The 24,288-nt window shown below is 50.2% G+C and overlaps 1 protein-coding gene across 2 annotated transcripts in view; it reads left to right on the top strand.

The window, feature by feature from the left end:
* The window catches only part of GPSM1 (G protein signaling modulator 1), a 168,177-nt gene that overhangs the window by 32,539 nt on the left and 111,350 nt on the right, over nt 1–24,288 (top strand). For both annotated transcript variants that reach the window (XM_075015164.1, XM_075015163.1), the window contains exons 2-3: nt 21,032–21,253; nt 23,225–23,360. In XM_075015164.1, coding sequence (XP_074871265.1) covers nt 21,032–21,253; nt 23,225–23,360 — 358 coding nt within the window. The remainder of the gene's footprint in view (nt 1–21,031; nt 21,254–23,224; nt 23,361–24,288) is intronic.

The raw sequence follows: 24,288 nt of genomic DNA, 5'->3' as shown, positions 1-24,288 counted from the left end.
CGATAAATTCATGGAGGTTAGGTCCATAAAAGGCTATTAGCCAAGGGTAGGAATGGTGTCCCTGTTCTCTGTTTGTCGGAGGCTGGAGATGGATGGTGGGAGACAAATCACTTGATCATTGTCTTCGGTCCACCCCCTCTGGGGTACCTGGCACTGGGCACTGTCGGTAGACAGGCTACTGGTCTGGATGGACCTTTGGTCTGACCCAGTATGGCCGTTCTTATGACTACAGCATCTTCCGCGCACTGCCTGGGCCCCACTGTCAGCCAGCTTCCCTTAGTCCCTCCCACTGACCCAGCCCCGCTGTCTGTGTTATCCCTTTGGCCCTGCCCACTGGCCAGGTCTGGTGTCAGTGGGCCCCCTTGGTCCCACTCGCTAGCTGGGCCCCACTGTCAGCAAGCTGCCTTTGGCCCTGCAAATTCTTTGGCCAGACCTGCCTGAGCCCAAAAGACAACTTAAGGGGGTGGGTATGAATTCCTAAGCACCAGAGCCAAAACTGGGGCCCTGGCTGAACCCCTGTGAATTGAGACGATGGCCTCTGACTCAGCCTTGTTAATAGGGTAAATGCAGTGAAATACGATTGCCGCCCCCGTGCTGCTGTTTGTTAGCAAACGTGCCGTGGAATTGAATGCCCTAAAGTACTCTGGAGCTAATTGGGGACTGAAATGGAGCAAAACGAGCACTGGCAAGGGGCGGCCTTCTCTCTCGATGGGACGGGAGCAGAGCTGGAGCTTTCAGAAAGACCAGGGAGGCTTGGGAGCTCTGCAGTTCCCCTTCCAGCAGCCTCTCACCTGGTCTGCTGCAAGCCTGGTGTTACTGCTGCGAGCTGCGGGTCGCACAAAGATCAAGTGGTTTTCAGGCAGCAGCAAGCGACTGGTGCGAGCCGTGCAGACAGTCAGAGGGAATTATCATCGCCAGTTTAAAAAAACCAACCCCGTCTCCTCCACAAGACGTTATGTCCCATACGCCTCCCGCTGCCACTTCTATCTCCTGATACAAGGTGGCGTCTGCCTCAGGTTTGGCAGCTCAGGAGTGCTTGTTGGTGCATCGGCAGTTTAGTCTGGGGCCTTTCCTCGGCAAGTTCAAATCCCACCACCCCACTCCTTTGGCTGCTGTAGGCCAGGACTGCGGTAAGGCTGCACCAATGGTTACAGAGGGAGCTTGGGAGAACCCCAGGGTCCCTCTGTGTCTGCCAACCTCAGTGTTCCATGTTCATCACAAGTGAGTTGTGTCCTGTCTCTGCTGGTGGGATGTGGCTAGCGGGAGGGAGATGCTGGGCCGGGCTGAACCATCACGCCGTTTGTTAAACAGATGCTCCCAGGAATTGCTTCTTATCCATAGCTGGTGGGAGGCTTTGCCAGAAGAGACACAACTCTGTACTCAGCTCCTCCACTGCGTTGCCACCGTGAATTCAGAAGTGCTCTTAGTGGCTCTAGCGAGGATCCGGGAGTGCACACGCTGGAGGATCCTCGATGCCTGGGCCCCGGAGATGATTTTTTTCAGAAGATCCCTGTACCAATTAGGGGCTGGTTGGTTAAATAAGGGCAGCTCCGAACCTGGGGGATAGAACACGGCTGGCTAATGTCCCAGGCCCATGTCTCCCCCACATGGTCGTTTTAGAGTAACCATGCTCTGCTGGGGTGGGGCAGGAAGCCATGTGAACACAGACAGCTCTGGGGCCTTTTTCCTCCTCAGCATCGTTTGTCACTTATTTACAGCCTTTTAATCTCTCTCTTCCCCAATACACAGCAGTTACGTTTACACTGTAACTCTGCTTTCCAACCAAAAGGGCGCAGGGTGGGAAAGATGTTGCTGCCCAAAGGCTCCCTCTGTCATCTGTTTCTTTCCCCACTGAGCTCACTCTACCTGTGTCCTTGTATGCAGTTTGCCTGTGAATGGATTCATTGACTCTCCACCCTGGGCTATGTCTCCGCTATAAGGGTTTTTAGAAATAACTTATATCAACTTTCTAACATCAAAATAAGTTATTTCTGAAACCGTTCATGCTGTGAGAGCCTTTCGAAGCTGAGTGATCACACTAGAGAGCCCAGTTTTAAAACAAGAGGAAGGAGCGGATGCCTCCCTGGGAGCCCATTGAGATGTAATTACCTCTGCTTCATAGAGCCAAAGTCGATTCCGAAATTGAAGGAGGGAGTGGCAAAAGTTGTTGGTCTTGGTGGAGTTACTATTTTGAGTTAAATGCCCTGTTGTTCTAGAATAACCAGCATTGCAGGGTGGACATGAGGGCTCTTCCCTCTGCCCCCCGCCCCCCAAGAAAAAGGGTTTTTTGCCCCCTGCCCCCCAAAAAATAAATGTGTAGATGAGTGCTTAATTTGGCCTGGTCGTCAGGTGTACCTCTATCCAATTAGGCCTTTTCCAGGGGAACGTTACCTAATTAGTACTAATAATGACAAGAGTGTTGGTTCAAGAGCTAGCCCACTGCACTGATTAGAGGTGTCCATGCATTCAGCTCTTTGCATGTCAGAACTGCTCAAAGTCGCGGATCACACCTGTTCTGAACCCACGGTCAGGAACTGAACCCAGGAATCTGCAGTGCCTGGCATCTGAGAAATACTGTTCCTATCATGCCCCCTCTAGGGCACTGGTTTTCACCAAGTGTGCCACAGCACACTAGTGTGCCACGACAGCTGTCAAAGTGTGCCTTGAAATTTCATCTCATTCCCTCTGCGGTGGCTTTTTGCAGAGCCGCTGCGAGGGGAAATGTCGACTCCATGGGAGCTGTTTCATGCTGGGAGGCAACTGAAATGCTGCTTTCCAACCTAAAGGGGCTGGCAGGGAGCCTGCCCCTTTGTCCCTGCTCTTTGGACCTGCATCCTTCCCCACTCCGCAAGTAATCGAACATTTCAGCAGTTGCTCGATTACTCAACACCCCATTTGCTGCTTGTCTAGCTTGTATGCACTGCTATGTTGCAAAACTATAGCCATAGTAAATATAAGTAAATGTGTGCCATGGAGGTGTTTGTCTCATTGAAGTGTGCTGTGTTACTGAAAAGGTTGGGAACCACTCTTCCAGGGGCTAGTCCATGCAAAGCCATTTTCAGGCTGTGCTCTGGGGACCCCTAGGGAGGGTGTCTATGGAATGTCTCAAGATTTTCAAAGGAGTCTGGAACCAGTGTTCTCTGTAAGCTGAGCACTTGGGTGGCTGCCCACGAGAGGTTCAAATGCTGCTCAGCTGATTAGCAGAGCACCCACAGCCAGCAGCATGTTTTTCTGTGGGTGGTGCTGTAATGGACTGGGGGGAGTGCATGTGTGAGTCAGGCTGGATGTCTGAGGCAAGCAGCAGCTCCCAGTGGCTAAGGATGACCCTGGGGCTACAACTGGCAGGTAACACCTCTGCCTGAACAAAGAGCAGGGAGGAGCTGAGCTGGGTTTTGAATCGGGGGCGGCAGTTAGAGGCTAGGAAAAGGGAGAGCTGGAGGGCAGCCGGCCTGAGGAGGGGGAAAGCTACACCCCAGAGGGGCACCCCTCGGGGTCTTCTCCCCAGGACGGGTTGGAAGGATTGTCTCTGGCTGCTGTACTGTCGCTTCTGTGAGAAATTGGGCTTCTGTTGCCTAATAAACCTTCTGTTGTACCTGCTGAGTGAGAGTCACTCCTGCCAGCGGACGGGGTGCAGTGCAGGGGGACCCCTGAACCCCATCACAGGTGCACATAACAAAATTTAAACTTCACATGGATGGAAACAATTAGAGGGAGCACGGGCCTGTATCCATTTGAAATTTTGAAACTCCTTGATGCAGAGGAAACTAGCCTATTTTTGCAAGTAGTTCCCTTCTAGGTCAAGTAGAAGTGGCCTGTGCTGTGAGTCTGATGGGCTTAAACCCTGGTGACCCTGCCTGTTGTAAAAATAGGATGTGGTCATGTAATTAAAGAGTATCACAATGCTTCTGCAAGGGGCAGAATGAAAACAGAACCGGAATGGAATGCGCAGGAATCCTCCAGCTGCCACAATTCTCCAGGGCAGACAAGACCTCATTTTCTAATGCAAAAGCCAGGAGGGGAAAAAATGTTCTAGCAAAAGGATGGGGGAACCCCTGCCCAGGCCTCCTTTTTACAGAAGAAGAAAGGGCTCAAACCACACCCCTCCACCCTTCAGCAGTGCCCTTTCACTGGGAGTAGTGCATAGTTTGGCATGAGATCTAAGTGCCAGTTTGTCCATTTTGTGGCAGGTGATCCTTATCTGTCATGAGCCGCTGTAGCAGAATGTGACGCTGCCTCTTATCTGAGCCGGGTAATTTGTCACGAGCAGTTTGGATTTACTGCTCCTCTAGTGTAGGAACTGTTTGGAAGCCAAGGGAACAAATTACTGCTGGGATGTAATTTGCAGCCTGATTAGTTTCGGTAAAGGTGTGCTGTCCATTGCATTGTCATTCATCTATAACAAAACAAACAGTAAGCAGTCAAGTAGCACTTTAAAGACTAGCAAAATAATGTATTAGGTGAGCTTTCGTGGGACAGCCCCACTTATGGCTGTGATCTGAAGAAGGGGGTCTGTTCCACGAAAGCTCACCTAATAAATTATTTTGCTAGTCTTTAAAGTGCTACTTGACTGCTTTTTGTTTTGATAGTGTATAGACTAGCACGGCTCCCTCTCTTACTACAAAACAAACAAGGACTGTCTGGTTAGGCTGAGCACTTTGGAAGCTGGCTCTGCGGGTGCTTAGAGAAGGAGGAATTTGCACTAGCCTGGAAGGGCTACTCTGAAATACTTCCATACAAAATATGATACATTTCAATACCGTGTTTATCACACTGAAGCCATAAAGTCACATTTACAGGCACCCCCGCTCCCAAAAAGGGTTGTAGCGCTCATATGCCCAATGTATATGCATGCTTCCATAGGAGTAGGCTTGGCAATGGATACACTTATGTTTGTCTGGTTCAGGTGGGTGTGTTTACTGTGACGCTCACTCTCCCACTGCTGTGCTCGCAGTGTGTTATCGCAGTGTGCGTCTTCCCTGCTGCAGGGAGGGCTGGTACTTGAGAGGACTGGCTCTTGGCTCTGTGCGTGACAGGGTTTTCTCAGAGTGGTGAGACAGGTGTGTTGGCTGCAAGGTCTTCATTATGACTGAGGCATTCCAAGCCGCTCTGAACAGGCAAGGTAGAGGTTTTGAGTCGGGAGCAGGAATCAGGAGAGCTAAGCACGCAACAGCTCCCACTTAAGCACCTAAATATGTCTGCCTGGAATGGGCCTGAGACTGACCCTTTGGTTGAAGAGGTGGGGCATCTGGCTGTTCCAGTCCTCCCACCGCCACCAACTCACTGAGGGCAGAGCACAACCCTGTGCCTCAGTTTCCCCAGCTGTAAAGCGAGATGTTGTGCAGCTCGGTCCTCAAGTGCTGTGGAAGTGCAAAGCGTTAGCAATCTGGGGTGGTTCAAACCCTTGTAACTCAGTTGGGTGGGTAACGAAGTGTTGTCAAACTGTTATTGTTTAAGGCCGTTTGCAAACAAGGCTGGGAGACATCACTGATGTTATCCAAATTTCCCCTGCAGCTTAGCTGAGAATTTTTTTTCTTTCCTTTGCTGAACAGGGTGGTGGTTTGTTTTTGTTTGCCGAGTCTTTGCAGCGTGCTGGGCATAGAACCCAGGCAGCCCTATGTGAGGAGCTTACCGCCTAAACAAGGCAGATGGCGAGTAAACAGGAAAAGCTGGGAAACCGGCTGTGGGAGGAGAGACGAGGTGTATTTTTGTAGCCAGGGAACAGACAAATCGGGAGTGTGTGGAGCAGCCTGCCCTGCTGCTGCCCATTGCCATACCTGCTGCATAGCTTTTCCAGAGACTCTGTCTCCAGAGCTGCTACCTGAGCCACTGTGCCCTAAAGTTCTCCGTAAGCGACAGGTTTTCCTCTTGTGGGCCCTGAGCCGGAGCTGGTGGAAGGAGGTGTGGATATGTCTACCCGGCTCGGTGGGACCTGGGCTCACATATGCACATGGCTTTGTAAATGTGGGTTTGTAATTGCTGGATCTGGATCTCAGGCCATGTCTATGCTAGACTTGGAAGTCGACGGCAGAGACACTATTTTAGCGACGCTGACTGCATTGCTAAAATCGACGTATCCACGCTCCGCCAACTTGTCTCACTTAACAGGAAGGTCGACAGGAACATTTCTCCCTTCCACCTTCCTTACTCCTCACCTCTTGGGAGGAGCACATGGGTCAGTCCACACTGACCCTTGAGAGATGCACAAAATCAAACCCCAGAAGATCAACCTTGAGCAGGTTGATCTTCCATGGTAGTGTAAATTAAGCCTCAGACACACTAATGTGTCCACACCGACTATGCCAACCTGCTGTCTGCTCCACGGCTTGAACTGCATCCACACTGCATTCTGACAGTACGCCCAGGTGTTGAGCCCTTGCTGATCTAATTCAGATTGATTTGGATCTGGACAGAAAATTCATTGGGGCAGAAAAGGAGTCCTACGCTGCCTGCTGTATAAACCCTGGATTCCCTTTTTTCCTCTGCATTTCCCTCTGAAGAAGTTGGTTTTATCCACGGACGCTGTGATGGGGTTCTGGGGTCCCCCAAGCTCTGCACCCCGTCCGCAGGCAGGAGAGTCTCTCACTTAGCAGGAAAACAGCAGGTTTATTAGCCGACAGGACACAGCATCATACAGAGGAGTCAGTACAGCCGGCAGAGACAGCCAGTCCCATCCATGTTGGGGAGAGGAGGCCCCGAGGGGCCCCCAGAGCTGGGGCCTTGCCCCCTCCTTTGTCTCTCCCTCAGCCCAGACTAACTGCTTCCAACCCCCAGTTCCAATTCAAACCCCTCAGGCTCCACCTCCTCCTTTGTCTGCAGTACAAAGGTGTTACCTGGTCATCAAGGTTACCCTCAGCAGGAGCCCCACACCCTCTGTGAGCCACACACACACACACAGGTATCCCCCACTCCATCACATCTCTCCCCCCTTCCAGACCGAACTGAGCAGGGTCACTCAACTGGTGACCTGGGGAAGTTCGGGGCCCTCCCCTCGTGACAGGGCATCGGCTGTACCCTCAGTGCTCCCCTTGATGTGCACCACCTCCACATTATAGTCCTGCTGGGGGAGGCTCCAACTCAGGAGCTTGGTATTGGCCCTTTTCATGTGATGCAGCCGTGCAAGTCCCTTTAGTTTCCTTGGGTTGGTTGGTCTCGCTGCTTCGGCCCCGGTCCGTCAGCCACGTTCTCAAGTCGGGCAGGCAGAGCCCATACAGATGCTGCAGCACCAAAAGATCAAACAGGTCTTTTGTGGTCTGGGTCCTGCCCCATCTGACCACCAGTCCATACAGCTGCTCCAGCCAATGTTTGGAATTCAGTTACAGTCCAGTAACGGAAGGTACAAATGCTTCCATCCTTGGCATTTAGCCAGACCACCACAATGGCTGTGTGCCTCAGTTTCCCCTTCCATGCCACACAATAGGTTTGGAATGTTCCTTCTCATGTCAGAGGTTGCAAGACTAGTTACAGGGAACAATGGTGACATTTCAGAGTTACAGACTCCTTCAACATACAATTCATGCTTCTACATCAATGTCCTCATGTCACATGGCTCTTTTCAAACATTCAGTGCATGGTACAATTCTACAGCTTTTGGTAGCAGCACCCCTTGGTTACAGCAGTCAGCGTGAGTAACAGAAGAAACCCATTGCAACTGTACATTTATGTTGCTCTTTGGTAGACCACAACTTTTGTGTAACCCCCTTGAGAATCTGGTATTTTGGGGATAAATGGCTGAGGCCTTTCTTAGCACCATCAAGTTCTAATCTTCTCCCTTGCCCCCTGGGGTGGAAATCTGATCTCTCTGGGTGGGCCCTCCCTTCTAACAAGAGCTGGGCCATTGATGATCTCAGGGAGACGGCCCCCTTCCTGCCAGTCTGGAAATTTGCAAACCAAACTGCTTTCTGAGAGTTGTTTTGTGAGTCCCAGACGCAGAATCCACATGGAGGAATCCCTGTTTATCCCTTACTGGCCCACCAGGCCCACAGCTCCTTCATCCTTCCACTTCCAACTACTGCCTCCCCATGGAATCAGAAGTCGAATCCAGTATGAGAATATAAGTGTTTCCACCATCTGGAGATGGGGAATTGCTGGCGCTCTCCTGCATCCTACAGAGATTGGCTGTGCAGCTGTTTTACTTGGTTCTCACAGGGCTGCTCACGTTCCCTGATAGTTTTTACTTTACTTGCACCAGCTTCCAATTCCTGAGAAACTTTTACACTGCCTGCTTTGGACCCTTCCAGAGCACAGCCAGTGGTTTCACACTCAGGCAGGTCCTGGCCATCAGGAGCTGAAACAAACTTCTCCCCAGGCAAAGGGTTGCTCTGGCTCTTACAGACATGCACCTTTCCTGTTCACTCTCCTTCACCTCACTCCCATTTTCTGCAGTCCCCACAGACGGGTCAGGAAAAGTTTCAGGGAAATTCTCTTCCTCAAGAGCTCCACCAAACAATAACTCACCCCTGTCTGGCTCCACAGGGGCACTGCTCCCTTGAGCCACAACCAGCTCCTGGGTTTCACCTACACCCAGGATCACTTCTGGCCCATTAGGCAGATTCCCACGTAATCCCCCTCCAGGCAGACAGCCAGTACCACCGGACAGAAGGTTAGGATCCCTTTCCTCCCTTCTGCTACCAGCTCCTTTATCTTCATCAGTCAGCGTAACTCCATTGCCCGTCTGTTCTTGTGTCCTGGCGAGAGGATGACTCTGGTAGGACAGAGTCCTCTCACCCCCTCCCAGTAACACCTCAGCATCAGGCAAAGAACAAGTACCAGAATCGTCTGGTCTCTGGGATTCCCTGATGATACTAACTGGATTAGACCAAGTTAAAGCATCATCCCCCCTGAGAGACACAGAGGCAGGCCCACTTCCCATCTGGGCTTCAGCTGCCCTCAGATCCAGCTCTGGGATCTTGGCTCCATCTCGAGCCCTCACAGGCTCAGGCAAAGGATTCACTTCCCCAGAAGCAGAAGCACTTTTCTTGCACCAAGGACCAGTGTCCTTAGCAGGGACACCACTGCCCATTCCAGAGCCCTTCCCTCTGCTCCAGCCCCCATGGCCGGATTCAGAGACACACCTGGAATGCTCTTTTCTGGTGGATCCTTCTCCAGCCATCCTAGGCTGGGGAATCTTCCTCAGACAATGGGCTAGTTTCCTCATTGGCACCTTTTCCAAATGCAGGCTCTGCTCTCTCCCCAGGCTGCGGCTGCTGCTGTTCAACACAGACAGACAATGGGAGACACTCTCTCCTTTGTCCCAGCCCCCCGGCTGGTCTCCACACACACACAGAAGGTGGAGCAGCTTCTCTCACAGACAACTTGCCATTCCCAGTGGACAAGCTGCTTTCCTGCACAGACACACAGGCACCTTCCTCGGCCCAGGCCTGGAAAACTCTTCACAGGTCTGTCTTGGCCACTAGTAGATGATGGGTTGGAATCGCTCCTTCCCTCCTTGAGCTGCGGCAGGCCACTCGGTTCAGAGCTCCAGGCAGTCCAGGGTTCCCTGCCCCAATCCGGGCTCACCTCTGCAGGATTCTCCTTAACCCTCAGCTCTGCCACTGCACATCCACGCTGCCTTGTCCAGCTTCTTTAATCTCGATTCGGTTTCCAGGTGCTGCCACTTCACAGCGGAGTTGCTGACCGTGGTTGCAGGCTCTCAGGCTGATGCCCTCTGCACCCCACGATTCCTGGAAGAATCCCTTCAGTGTGCCAGGCTTCTTGCGGGTCACAAGCTGCCCGGGGTTAGGCCGTAGGCCCCTCTGCCCTCTGGGACCGACTCCAACAGACTCCCAGCAGAACCCCTTCTTCAGTGTGACACCCGCTCTCAGGGACCATGAGCACCCTGTCTTGGGAAGGACTCATTCAGCGTCAGCCTCCTCAGGGGTCACTTGTTCCTGGGGGTTGGGCTCTCGGCCCCTCCATCTTCTGGGACCGACTCCAACAGATTCCCAGGAGTAACCCCTCCTCGGGTGTGACACCCCCTCTCGAGGACCACGACCGCAGTTGCTTGGGTTCGGCCGCAGGCCCCTCCGCCTTGGGGAACTGCACCTCACTGCCCTTCAGCACACCTGGGTCTCGCAGTCCCCACTTCTTCCGGGGCCCCGGTCACTTACGGCTGGATGCTCCATCCTCGGGGTGCAGAACATCCCACTTCTGACACCAGTGTGATGGGGTTCTGGGGTCCCCCAAGCTCTGCACCCCGTCCGCAGGCAGGAGAGTCTCTCACTTAGCAGGAAAACAGCAGGTTTATTAGCCGACAGGACACAGCATCGTACAGAGGAGTCAGTACAGCCGGCAGAGACAGCCAGTCCCATCCATGTTGGGGAGAGGAGGCCCCGAGGGGCCCCCAGAGCTGGGGCCTTGCCCCCTCCTTTGTCTCTCCCTCAGCCCAGACTAACTGCTTCCAACCCCCAGTTCCAATTCAAACCCCTCAGGCTCCACCTCCTCCTTTGTCTGCAGTACAAAGGTGTTACCTGGTCATCAAGGTTACCCTCAGCAGGAGCCCCACACCCTCTGTGAGCCACTCACACACACACAGGTATCCCCCACTCCATCACAGACGCTCATGACCTAATAGAATTGATAGCATCTAAGGTACCACAGGAGTACGTGAATGTCTGTAGCTCTGGGCATGACAGCACCGTGCAAGTGATCAGGAGCCGCATGGCATCACAGGGTCAGTTTTCCTTGATCTAAACTCAAGGGCATTCTCTGACTTCTGGCCTCAGGCATCTGATTTGCACAATGCCCTGAGACCCCAGGAGCCGGGGAAAGTAGCATGCAATTGGTTTTGGCCTTGACCTTAGTGCAGCAGCACGTGTTCAGTCGGAGGTTTCAGAAGGCTTGGGGGGAGTCAAGAGGCCAGTGGATGTGGGTGGCCAGATTATATTTCCCATAATAATCAGGCCTGCAAATCTCATCCCTTCACAGCGGCACAGGGGTTTCATCTGCCTTGTGTGCAGCAGGAGAAAAGCCTCTTTTTTTCACCCTCTCCTTTTAGTAAGTCCCAAACGAGCAGTGATGGTAATTAGGCAAGTCAGACTTTCAGCAAAGCAGCCAGTTCAAGGACAAACTGATTTTAATTAAAGGCTGCATGCATTTGGGAGCAGTGACACGGCATTGTGCCTGAATCGTTACTAGGGTAACGTTAGCAAAGCCCCCAGCCAGCCTACGCGATTGTGTTTGTGTGTGTGTGTGTGTGAAGTTCACCAGTTAGGCTAGCAGCAGAATGGATTTTTACCTCTGGCCAATATAAAAGGAGAGGGATGTTGCCCCAAGAAGTGTTAAATGGGTGTTTCTTACTGTTCAGCTTTTCTAAGCTTGGACACTCTGAGGTCTGTCTGGTTTTTTTCCTCAGGTCACATACATAATTTTAAAAGTTTTGTCTATTTTTGATGCTCCGGCTGATTGGAACATGTTCGGCTCTCCGACTAGTCGGGCTCCGTAGAGTAGAGGAACTGGAGCACTCAACTTTTATACGCTCTGCGTTTGGACAAATGGAGTCCTCAGGGAAGGTCGTTCCTGAACCCACGTGAAGTTATATTTGAATCAGAATCTCAGGATTTGGCACCTTTGCAATGTCTTAATTAGAAAGCTACAGCTAGATCCTGCAGTGAAGTGGGATCTACTCCACGGACTAGTGAAACTGCCCTAATGTACGTACGGGTCAAACCTCTGAAGTACAGCACCCTTAGAACCTGACTGGTGTCGAACCAGAGAATTTGCCAGACCACAGGAGGTCAATATTATCCAGCAGCATTACCAGCACTTCCACGGCTTATGGGGCTCCTAGGAGACGTGTAAGGTTTACATTACAGCTAAATAACAGCACAGAACATTAAGAGCCAGGATGGGGGGCTGGATACAAACTTTATGGGACTTCAGGAAACTTGGCCACGCTCATAATAAGTTGTCGTCTGGCTAATTAAAATGATGCTGGGTTACAGATGGTGCCAGACTAGAGAGGTTCCTTCTGTAACGTGGTTACATATGTAACCCCTCCATGTGTAAATCTCTTTTAAAGATTTATCTCCGCTTTGCTGCTTGCAGTAAATGTAATTGATTTATATAACTTGCCTATTGTTCGTCCCCGACCTTTGTCTTGAGATTTTAAGTGCTTTGGAGTAGCTGTTAGGAAAGCGCCTACCTAACGCATAGTGGGAATGACTCCATGTTTTTATTATTGTTATTGTTACTTACAATAATACTAGTATAAGTAGTGATAGTAATAATAAGAAGCCATAAAAACAACGGCTAACGAGTGCATTTTTAACAAACTCCAAATGACCTTTGAGATGCAAAAATGGGTTCTTAACGTGCGGTACGGTACGTGAAAGGAAATTTACTGTTGCATAGCTTTGCAGGTTTAGGTTTCTAGGCACAGCATTGCAGGCATGATCTATGGACAGTGTTAAAAGACGGGACATAATTCCTTTTATTTCCATTGAAAACCGTTCCTTAAAGCAGAATTGGTGTCATTCTGAAACTCAGAGGGGCTTCCTGACCTAACTGTATAAATCTGGTCCTTTTAGAGTAGTTTAATTTAAATCTTCCTGTAGGAGCTGGAGGTCAGCTTTAAATGAGCTGTGCTGGGGTGTTTTCTCCCTTTGAATCTGATAAGGTTCAACAAGGAGAAGTGCAGAATCCTGCGCTTGGGACAGAAGAATCTCAAGTATTGTTACAGGCTGGAGACTAACTGGCTAAGTAGCAGTGCAGCAGAAAAGGACCTGGGGATCAGAGTGGATAAGAGGCTGGGTATGAGTCAACAGTGTGCCCTTGTAGCCAAGAATGCTAACGACATATTGGGGTGCATTAGGAGAAGCATTTGCAGCAGATCCAGAGAAGTTATTATTCCCCTGTACTCAGCATTGCGTCCAGTTGTGGGCCTCCAGTATAGAAAGGATGTGAACACATTGGAGCGGGTTCAGTGGACGGTAACGAAAATGACTGGGTGGGCTGGAGCACATGACCTGTGAGCAGAGGCTGAGAGATTTGGGCTTATTTAGTTTGTACAAGAGAAGACTAAGGGGCAATTCGATAGCAACCTTCAGCTTCCTGAAAGGGGGCTCTAAAGAGGATGGAGAGGGGCTGTTCTCAGTGGCGACAGATGGCAGAACAAGGCGCAATGATCTCAAGTTGCAGTGGGGCAGATGTAGGCTGGATATTAGGAAAAACTATTTCACTAGCAGGCGGTGAAGCTGTCCGTTCCCTTCTCTGTTAAATTGTATTATTTCAAAACCGTGTCCACTCTGGGAAGTGATAGCTGCTCTTCTTCCTCCCAGCTATTGTACTGCCATTTTCCCTGATCACCTGCCAATCAGACTCTTGCTTATGAACTTGAGGGCTATTTTCCAAGGTACAATGGAGAATGAGACACCCAATTCCCATTTGAAATAGGAAATGTTGCTTAGAGCTTAAGGAACTTAAAGGAAATGCTGCACAAACTGGGTGTTGTTTATGCCTTGGATTTTATTGGTTTTATGGAGAACACCGCAGTAATGTTAGAGCAGTTTCCCCTTTTGAGTATGTGCAAAACAAATAAGTGTAGCGCTAAATTATCCCACAATAAAGACAGAACTGTGTCATCTGAGGGGCCGTACTTGAGTTACCTGCAGTGTTCCCCGTAAGCTGAGTGCTTGTGTATTCACCCAGGAGGGCAGCATGTCTTTCTGTTGGTGGTACACATCCATACATGCCTTGGTGCACATAAAATTTATTCCACCCATGGATGGTGAAAATTAGAGAGAACTCTGGCCATGAGCCACCCTGTTTGTCAGGGACAGGCTTGTATGAGAGGCAGCAAGCCTTCACTCAAGAGGACAGCCATGCAGAGATACTTATCTTTTGGCATAGAGCTGGTGAAGGAGGTCTCCGACTAAGCATGCACCTGTACTTTCCCATGCGCACCTGCAAATCCCTCTGAGTAAAAATGACGCCATGGAGTGAGCTCTTGTTGAAATATGGAGACACGTAATCAAAATGATGTGACGTTGCACCATCCTCTCTTGCAGCACATTTCCCAGGCCGAGCTCCACGTTATGGAGATGAAGTGACTTCACCAACCCCAATGAGAGAGTGAGCCAGGATCGATCACGTTGTGCCGGAATCTGAGCAAGTTGGGTGGGGGAGGAGAGATGTGCACAGGAGAGCTTCTGCCTCTCGCTGCTTGACGTTTGGTTGCGATTTCAGCTGCTGCTCCCAGAGTTGAAACAAAAATTTAGCAGCCCACAAATCTGAGAAATCGCCTTGGATTGGTTCAGGAATGTGGTGTCCCCATTTGCCCAGGAAGGGGCTCAGGCAGGCCAACCACACTCCTGGCAATCAGCGATATTATTTTAATACCATTCTAACCACAGAGAAATTGGCAAAAGCAGAGGTGATGGGAGCTGTCGCCTTAAAGGAGCAAGCTGCAATAAATGTGGGATCCTTTGTGTAATGTTTGGAAAAGAATTCAGTGGAGAGTTGCACCCCTGTATAGAATCTGTTACTCAAGGACATTCCTGGGGCAGGGTGGGCTGCGGGGCGCATGAGAGAGAACCTGACCTGCTCCTTAAGGCTTGGAGAAATCAGTTTTATTATCTTTGGGAGACTTCACCTGCATTTCTCCAGTTTTCTCCATCGCTGGCTGGAAACTCCATCACTAAAGCCATAGGAGGGTTTCAGTTCTTTGAACAAAGAGGGGCTGATTTTACTTTTCTGGCCCAAATCGGTGACCTCCTTCTGGTGGCCGTGCAGGAAGCTTATCAGTGAACAGCCAATGCCCAGGTTTTCCCCAGCACCTGGATTTAGGGCAGACAGGCGAGAGTGTGCCACAGCATTAATGTACCTGAAGGGGAAAATCAAAAGCTGGGAATGAGTGGCATGGGATGGATCAGCGGATGATTCCCTGTTCAGTTCATTCCCTCTGGAGCACCTGGTACTGCCCACTGTCCAAAGACAGCTTCCTGGGCTCGATGGACCTTTGGTCTGACCCACGATGGCTGTTCTTATGCTCTTACAGTGAGTTTTGTCCAAAGCACTGACAAAGACAAGGGAAATGAGCCCTGTCTGCACCGGGAGAGCGTGGGCTTGGGTTCACTTCACTTTCATCTCCTCCCTGCCTGTCATCTCTCTTGCACTATTGCAGCGTTGGGTCCTGACTCCTCTCTGCCCACGGTGCCAACCTGTCCTCTCTCGTTTTTTCCATTTATTCACGCAATACATTTTGTTACGTGCACCGAGGCACGTGCAGACGTGCGCCACCAGCGGAAACACACGTGCCCCATGTGGGCGCTCTGCTAATCAGCTGGGCGGCACCTGCATCTCTTTCGGGTGTCCGCCTCCGTGCTCCACGTACAGGGGACGCTGGTGCCAGCCTTCAGGATCCCTCTGTCCGGTGAGGCAGTGAGCAGCTTTGTGCTTTCTCTCCTGCCAGGCATATGCCTTGCAGGAGCCCCCTGCAAACAGCCACCCTGCTGCCTCCTGGTGCTCTGTCCGGTCTGTCTGTCTCTGCATGGGGCCTTCAGAAAGTCTGCGGTCAGGCAGCTGGCAGGCTGCAGCCGATCACACTGACGAGTGTGGCCGTGTTGTTCCCTTGTGCTCCCCTGGACTATCTGCTCCATCTACCTATTGTCTCTTCTTAGACTTAGGCAATGAGCCAGGGACAGTGGTTTAGTTCTGTGTTCAGCGCTGGGGTAAATGGAGCCCAGCTCTATGTCCGGGGCCACTAGATGCCATTGGGATACAAATAGTGACCATCTCTTAACAATGATCTGCTTTATAAACACTAGTTACCTCAGAAGGCCACTGGATGGGGGAGGTAAGCCTATTCTGTACAGATGAGGTAAACTGAGGCATATATAGTTACCACAAGTCACACGTTGAATCAGTGGCAGAGCCTGACTTCCAGACCTGCCCTACCCCACTAATGCCACTCTACAAGGCTGCTTTGACTGCCAGCCGCTTGTTTCAATTTTTTCTTCTGTTTTCTTTGTTTTCCGTTGTGCAAAATCAAGAGCATCACAAATTTCTATTTTTAGCTCAGGTTGGATGAACTGAGGGTTTGTTTCAAACATGTACTCACCACTAAGTGGTCAAAGAACCTTATGGCACATCCCTTAAAGGCTGTGTCTCACTTTTCCCCCCTCTGTAGAATGGGGATAAGAGTGTCAACCTATCAATATCCCTGTCTTGCGAGTGATAATTAGATCATGTCTGCAAATGCTTTGCAAAACTCTGCAGAGCCGATGAGGGTTGCCGTAACAAACGAGAGAGTGGAAGTGTGTTGGAGAAAGTCGGCTTTTATACCACTGATGCAATCTGCCAGACTTGTCTGTGATGGAGGACATATAGCTTAGCCATGCCTAGCAATTGCTCCTGGTATTCTGAAGGAGAAAAATGAAATATCCCTGTTTCTGTGAGTTGAAAATTCAGCGCTGCATGAACAAACCTGGCAAGGAAGGCTGTAATTGTGGTGTGCTGCTTCCTCAGCATGAGCACAGAATGGAGGGAGTGTGTGTGTGTTACTTTTTGCAGTATATTTTGTAGAAAAGGACATGTTCAAAAGTCTTGCACTCCTGCACTCAATGGCTTGTTATTCCTTTGGTAACTCTTAGCTCCATGGTGCTGTCATGCGTGTCTGGTCACTTGATTTTCTTATCTTACCTGGCAATTCCAGGGGCTTGAGAGGGTAGATGTTTGAACCATGAGCCTGTCAAACTACCACCCTGGAGCTTAACCTCTTCACTGTCTTGTCGGAAATGTAAAGCTGCTTCTCAGCTGTGAAAGTCTTTTAAATGTGTGTCTTGGGTAAATCCTCTTTAGGAGGCGTATTGCTTTATCTCAGCATTGTTGTACAGCCCCATAAATAATCTTTTAAAAGACTAATTTCAGCAAACAGAAGCATGCTGTATGATATTGACCCGTCTGACTGACTGACTTGACTTAAACCCCTGCACTCTGAGCAGAGCTTAGGTCGTCTACAAGTCCTCTCCGCTTCACTCTGTCTTGGGACAAAACTTCTAGCTGACCCCAGGAGTACCCCAGTTGTTGTCCTTCAGTCTCAGAAGATCTTCTCCACGTTGTCTGAGGTCTTCCTCTTTTCTGTTTTCCTTGCGGGTTCCACGTGAGAGCTTGGCGGACTGTGCTGGATGATGGTTTTCTGAGGGTGTGGCCTAGCCATCCCCACTGTCTCCTCTTGATTTGAATGTGAAGTGGCTCTCGTCCTGCTCTGCTCCAAAGCTTCTCATTTCTGACAAAGTCTGGCCAGTTGAGGTGAAGGATGTATCTTGGGCATCTGTTTATAAATGTCCATAGCTTGTGATCTGAAGACTTTTTAGTATGCCAGGTCTCACACCCATACAAGAGCACACTCTTCACATTTGTGTTGAAGATCTGCAGTGTCATCCTTGCAGATATTATTTGTGAACTCCATATGGGACAAAGAGTCTTGAAAGCAGCTGTTGCTTTCCCTATCTTGGCATCGATATCCTTATCTGTTCCTCCATCTGTGCCCGTAATTCTCCCCAAGTAAGTGAACTGCTCCACGTCTTACAGGTCACCCCTCCCAGTGTGATGGTGGCGTTGGACTGGTTGATCCTCATTGTCTTGGTCTTTCCCTTGTTAATGCTCAGTCCAGTCAATGAGGCAGTTGCTGCAGAGTTGCTAGTTGCTGCAGAGAAATCGTGGAAACCCCCAGAATGCACCTGGGTGATAGTTCAATACTGTCAGTGTGGGGTGAACATCTCCACCCATCAGCTTGAGATTCCATGCTTGAGGAGGCTGTTGCCCATGCTCTTCTTATTCACGAAAGCGTCATGTTCTTATGACAGTTGTGAAGATACTTCCCTAAATACGGACTAGTACCTTGCAGCTATGAGTTCCACAGGTTGACTAGGAGTTGTACAAAGATGGTTCTGAGCTACAAACCAAGTTGACATTGGTAACACTAGAGGTTGTAGAGATGTTTGGGACCAAAGCCAAACCGTGCTACAAAATTATTGCAAACAGGGTTTTGACACCGGGTTTGTGTTTTGTGGGGGAGGAGGAGGGGAAGACACATGAATCAGGCAAACCTGAATAGAATCCCAAATTGCAACAAGAATTAACTCTTCTTATACATTCCATCTAAACTTTTAGTTCAGGAGCAAAATCCTTTTTGACCAAGATGAAATATTCACAATAAATAAATTCATAGATCGTTTTGGCCCAAATATTTTGCTTTTTGACAAAATAATTAAAGAATTTTCATTAAAATGTTTTAAAATTTCAGATCTTTTTAATGAAATGACCTCCCCCCCAGTTATATTTACACTTTTTAAGAAGTGTAAAAAGGTTTACAACAGGGGTGGCTTCAGAGGGTATGTCTACAGAGCAAAGTTATTTCAAAAGAACAGCCACTATTTCAAAATCATTTTGCTCGCATCTGTCCCATGCAACCACTAATTTGAAATCATTTTGAAATAGCTGACTGCTTATTTTGAAATAGGTTAAATTCATTGTACAAGGAATAGCTCCTGTTTCGAAACAGCTATTTCAAAACAGGGGCTCTGTAGATGGGGAATAGAACCTATTTTGAAATAAGCATAGGGCATCCAATGGCTGCATTTTGAAATAAGGTCTGTTTTGTGTCGATGCTCTTTTGAAATAGCTGAGGACTATTTCGAAACATATTTTGTGTGTAGCAGCGTTAGTTCGTAATAAGCTATTCCAGAAAATCTCTTCTGGAATAGCTTGTTTTGAAATAGCTCTGCTGTATAGACGTAGCCAGACGCTGCAAGGCATTTGGTGCAGAATGTATTGCTTTCTGGGGAAAAACTTCTTGCACTGCTCTTTTGCCCAGGTTCCCCATGCTTTGCTGGCCCAATGACCCTTATTCACATCACTGTGGGTGTAAGTAATAAGAGGGGCGAAGACGTACAAGGGATGAAAGCTGAACCCTGGTGCTAATGTGTTAAAAAACAAATGTGGAAAAATTGACAGCCAGAAAGTTAATGAAGAACAGGCACAGGGAACTGTGGCTTTTAAGCCAAGAAATTGTGCACAGTCCAACGTTTGGCAAGCGTGCCCGATTTCTGTGGTATTTATAAAAAGCATGCAACTAGGGTAGCCTCTGTGCTACCCCGGCAAAAGTGGCACTGGCCCTAACTTTTGGGAGGTGCTCAGCTGGTGAAGTATGCACTCCCCAAAGGAAAACGGTAACCATTTTGCTACTGTCACAGGGCGACTGAGTGAATGTGCGGCTTGGGAACAAAGAAACCAGGTCTGGGCTCTCTTCCCAGCAATCCCATATTGAGGCTGTGCCAAATCATTCAGCCATCGTTTGCAAAGGTGGCTTGGAATTCTGGATTACGCTCAGCTCAGACACATGATTTTTCCAAGCGTCCAAGCACCCGCAGTTCCCAGCTGGTGCCTGATATTTGTTCCAGTTCTCTCCCTTTTCCTGCCTTTCGCTTCAGTCCCTTGCATTTACCCTCACTCCAAACCTGCCCTTTGCACTCTTCTCCCCACCCTGCACTAACACGATGTTTGGTGCCATCTGTGACAAAATGGTGTGTGTGTGTGTGGTAACGGGCTGTTTCAGGGTGGTGACTTAGCGCACCTAAGCAATGGAAGTCCCTGCTCTTTGTAACCTAGGCAATCAGGTGAGACCTTTTTTCCCCGGGAAACAGGACAAAGGGGGGAGGTTGAGCCTGGCTGTTTTGAACTGAACCTGGGCAGTTGGAAGCGAGTTAATCTTCAGGTTGGAGAGGAACAAAGGAGGCAGGCTCCTGGGTTCAGGGACCCCCTTGAGGCCTCCTCTCCCACAATGGATTGGACTGACTCTTTCTGGGTCCTGTGGTGACCAGGCTATACTACGCTGTGTCCTTCTCAACTAATAAACTTTTTCTCCCTGCTGAATGAGAGTCCCACCTGACTGCAGATAGGGAGCAAGGCTGGGTGGCCCCACACTCCCTGACACCATCACATTGTCGGCGCGGCTGGTGTGTGCTGTCTCTTTCCCCACCCTGGGTCTCGCCTGGCTATTTAATTGCAAGCTTTACCGGGGACAGTCCTTCACTCTGTGCAGTGCTTGGCACCTGGGCTCCAGTCTTGGCTGGCCCATAGGCATGGCCATGAAAACATGGTTTGATGGTTATATTTTACAGCCAAGAAGGACCTTAGATGCTGCTTGAGGAAAGAAGAGGGGCCTCACAACTGCTGTGCAGTAGAACAAGGAGCTGGTCATGCCGGCAGAGTGAGAAGAGGTTGTGAAACAGTCCCTGAGTCGTCTTTATGGCAGTGGTGGGCACGCCTAGTTATATAGTCCAAAGGCTCTTTAACACCTGAGCTATTTACATGGCTTATCGAAGCCATTTCAGAGTGCTGTTAGGAAGGATGGGCTTGTGGCTAAAACATGCGACTGGCCATCAAGATAAAGTTCGGAGTTTGGCTTTGCCACAGAATCTCCATGCTCCCTTGAGTCCGTCACTTAACCTTTGTGCCTCGGTTTCTCTGGCCTGCAGCTCATGCATCACAGGGGTGTCGAGGCTAAAAGCAATGAGGGTGAAGGATTTGAGAGCCTTAGACAGATGGTACCTGCAGTGCGTGGAGTGGTGTTGTTGAAAGGGGGGAAATCAGCGGCTGCTCCCCCAGCTCACGTGTCCAGCGGCCCTTGAGGAGGCTGTATGGAGCGTTTTGTGCCACTCCCCTTCCCCGTGCCTTCATGCTGAGGGTACACATTTCAGCAGTTCCTAGGTTGTCTCTTAGGAGCGCGAATCCTGTTTTCAAAAGGCCGCTTAGGTATGTAGGAGCCTAACTCCTCTTGACTTTCAATGAAACCTAAGATTCCAAGTAACTTAGGATATTTAGAAAAAATTGACTTTCCTCTTTAAAATCTCTTGCGGTTCTCCCTTTCTTTCAGAGCCGCGGGCTTCTGTCTGCTGAAGGACAGCTTGCAGTGTGTGCCAGGGTTTTGCTCCTTGTGCTCTCAGCAAAACGAGGTTTTTTTAAGACGAGGGTGTGCAAAGATGGGAAAGCCAGAGCTCGGCTCATTTGGAAACCATCTTCTTGTTTCGAACAGAATGGAGGCCTCCTGCCTCGAGCTTGCCCTTGAAGGAGAGCGTCTCTGCAAAGCTGGGGACTTCAAGGCAGGAGCAGCGTTCTTTGAAGCAGCGGTGCAAGTGGGGACAGAGGATTTGAAGACGCTGAGTGCTATCTATAGCCAGCTGGGCAATGCCTACTTCTACCTGAAGGAATATTCCAAGGCACTGGAATACCATAAGCATGACCTCACCTTAGCCAGGTAAGCAGTCCTGCTGCATTCAGCACCCACTGAACATCAGGGCTCAAATTAAGATCCCTGGGAGCCCGGGCCAGCAGTCTGAGGGCACAGGTGACTGCAAAGGGGGAACAGATCTGGGGCACCGGAGGATGCCTGTAGAGAGAATCCAGGAGCCTGGGAGGGAGAGTCTGCCCAGGGTGTGGGACTGGGAGGAAGAGTGAAGAGGAGTCTGAAAGTGGGGAAGGATACCTGGGGCCCATTTCCAGTCTTAATCTGCCCCTCCCCAAATACCTCTCCCCAGTGGGGTCACCATGGTGGAGGCCATCTCAGCCAGGCGTGCTTCCTCGCAGCCCCCCAGCCAGAGCAGAAAGCAGTGCACAGCAAGGACTTCTTGTCTTGAGGGGTGCAGGCCATTTCTAGTGCCACTGTATATGACCTTCGGTCAGACCCATTGACAGGAGTGGCGGGTGGGGCACAAAAGGGGTGTTGCCCCACGGTCTGGTATTTCAAAGGGGCCCGAAGCTACAGCTGCTGCTGCCACTGTTTGGAGAGGGAGGCCCAGCGTTAAGGGCTGATTGCTCTAGGCCCCACCCCTTCTGCCCTTGGCCCCACCCCTTCCAGGGCATGGTGCTGATCCCCCCTCCCACCTAGCCCCAGGGCCCGTGGTGGCTGTTGGCTCTGCTGCCTTCAGTTAAAGACCACCAATACTCTTGGATTGTGGCCAAAGGCAAGTGTCATGTTTATGAACAAAACACAAGCCCCCTTTCAGTACTCAGACATCTCAGGCTTCCCTGTGGGGCACCCACATTGGGTGATGTGGGCCAGGCTTTCCGGTGTCCCCGACCAAGTCTGCAAACACGTCCGCTTGGAGTGCAGGGAGAGGTCGCGCTGACTTACATGCCCCCCGGTGGTTTTGTGTCAGCAGACACTGTGCCTTCTGAGGAGGAATTAAGGCAGCCTGCTGAAAATGTGGCTTCCAGACATATTTAATATGGGGGGGCTCCTTTTAAAACAGGGCAGTTTCCTGTCTGCAGGTGGTTAGCTTTCCTGGATTGTCCGAGAACCTGTCAGTCCCTGCAGAGAACATTGTACCAGTGTGGTGGCCACGGTGAGTGGCATGGCCCTTTCCCTGCTGGTCTTGCGCTCACTTGTGAGGCAGCTGCAGGACCTTATGGCCTCCAGGTGCTGGTATAAAATCCGGTAACTAGACTGGGCTGAGCTCTTGGAAGTGCGCCAGTGTGTAACTCCCTGGTCCTCTGCTGTTCCCCAGGGGCTGGGAGCTCTGCGGAGGTAACACTGCAAAAGGAGGCCGACTCTGAAGGTCGGTCTACACAGCAAAGTTGTTTCGAAATCAGAGCTGTTATTTGGAAATAACTTCCCTTGCATCTGCACAAGGCAAGCGCTGGTTCAAAATAGCGGTTGGCTTATGTCAAAACAGGTCAGCCTCACTCCACGAGGAGTAGCGCCTTGTGTGAAATAGGGGCTGTGCAGACAGGGAATAGAGCCTAATTTGAAAGAAGCCATAGTGTGAAGGCTCTGTGTGTGTGGACACTGTATTTCGAAATAGCTGAGGGCTGTTTCAAAATGCATTTTGTGTGTAGATGTGTTATTTCGAAATAAGCCATTCTGGAATATCTCTCCCAGAATAGCTTATTTCAAAATAGCTTTGCTGTGTAGACGTGCTCTGAGCACTGGAGCAGAACGAATAGGCCTACTTGGGCAGGGTGTCCTGTCCTCTGCAGCAGAAAGGACGGCAGAGTGGCTTAGGGAGCTTCAGTTTGGGTGGGCAGGGCAGGGCAAGGGGTGTTAGAGAAGCAGAACTTTATTTTCCATTCTCGATTGAGAGAGCCGCCCAGGGGAAACAAAAACTCGTCTCTAAGACTAGATGAGCTTTCTCCCTCCATTTCCACTGGATGCTTGCAGGCTGAGTTTCAGCAGCAGGGTAACCAAGCACGTGCCAGCATTTATAACAGCCCTTTCCTCTTCTTGTAGAACCATTGGGGACCGTATCGGAGAAGCAAAGGCCAGTGGCAACCTGGGGAATACATTGAAAATACTTGGGCAGTTTGATGAAGCTATCGTTTGTTGCCAAAGACACTTGGACATTTCTCAGGAGCAGGGAGACAAGGTACTTGATCCATGATGCCCAGTAAGAAGTATTCCCTGGCTTTTGAAAGGTTCCTCCTGGCCAGCCAAGGAAGCAGGCTGACCATATTACCCTCCCTTTCTGCTGCAGATATGATGCCAGGGAACCTAGTGGCTGAGGAAGGAGGGGAGGTGCTAATGGATGAAAAGGTGGGCAGGCCACCCTTGGAATGGAGACCCCAAAACACCCAGAGGACAGTGGATTGCCCCAGAAAAAGAAAACTGAGCCCGAATAAATAGAAATTTGCATTCCTTGAGTTCGCTGAATCGGGCTGAATAAAGAGCTCCAGGATGGTTCTCGGAAATCAATTGTACGGTTAAGGAAAGCAATTCCTCCCACACCTGGTGTGCATTAGGGCTGTGCTGTTTGGTGGCCAAAGTGCAATGAACTGGGTGTCTCTCAGCCCCGTTTCTGGTGGACGAGCCTCCAGGCCTCTCTAGTACGCACTCCAGTGCCGCCGCGCCTGGGAGCATTGAGTTGGCAGGCGCACCAGAGAGGCGGGTTGGTGTGCGTCCGAGGGCTGAATGACTCCTCTCTGCCCACAGGATATTGGCAAGGAGCATTGTGGGATAGCTAGCCCCATTTCTGCCTATGCTCAACTAGTTCTGTCTCCCAGGTCTCTACCCACAAACCATCCCTGGCACGTAAGCTGCGCGATAGCCAACAGAAGAGGAATTGAGACCATTGCTGTTTGTTCATTAGGGCAGTGTAGCGTAGTAGACAGAGCACTGGACTGGGACTCAGGATATCTGGGTTCTATTCCTCACTCTTCTGTTGGCGTGCTGGTTGGCCTTGGACAAGTTGCTTTCCTCAGTTGTGCCTCAGTTTTCCCATCTGTAAAAGGGGAGAATGAATGTGCTCTCTGCTGTTTTGAGATCTACTGGTGAAAGGCGTAAAAGCTAGGGATCTT

Source organism: Carettochelys insculpta, chromosome 21 (assembly GCF_033958435.1).
Source record: "Carettochelys insculpta isolate YL-2023 chromosome 21, ASM3395843v1, whole genome shotgun sequence".
Taxonomy (NCBI): Eukaryota; Metazoa; Chordata; order Testudines; family Carettochelyidae; genus Carettochelys; species Carettochelys insculpta.
This window is presented reverse-complemented; position numbering and strand designations above follow the sequence as displayed.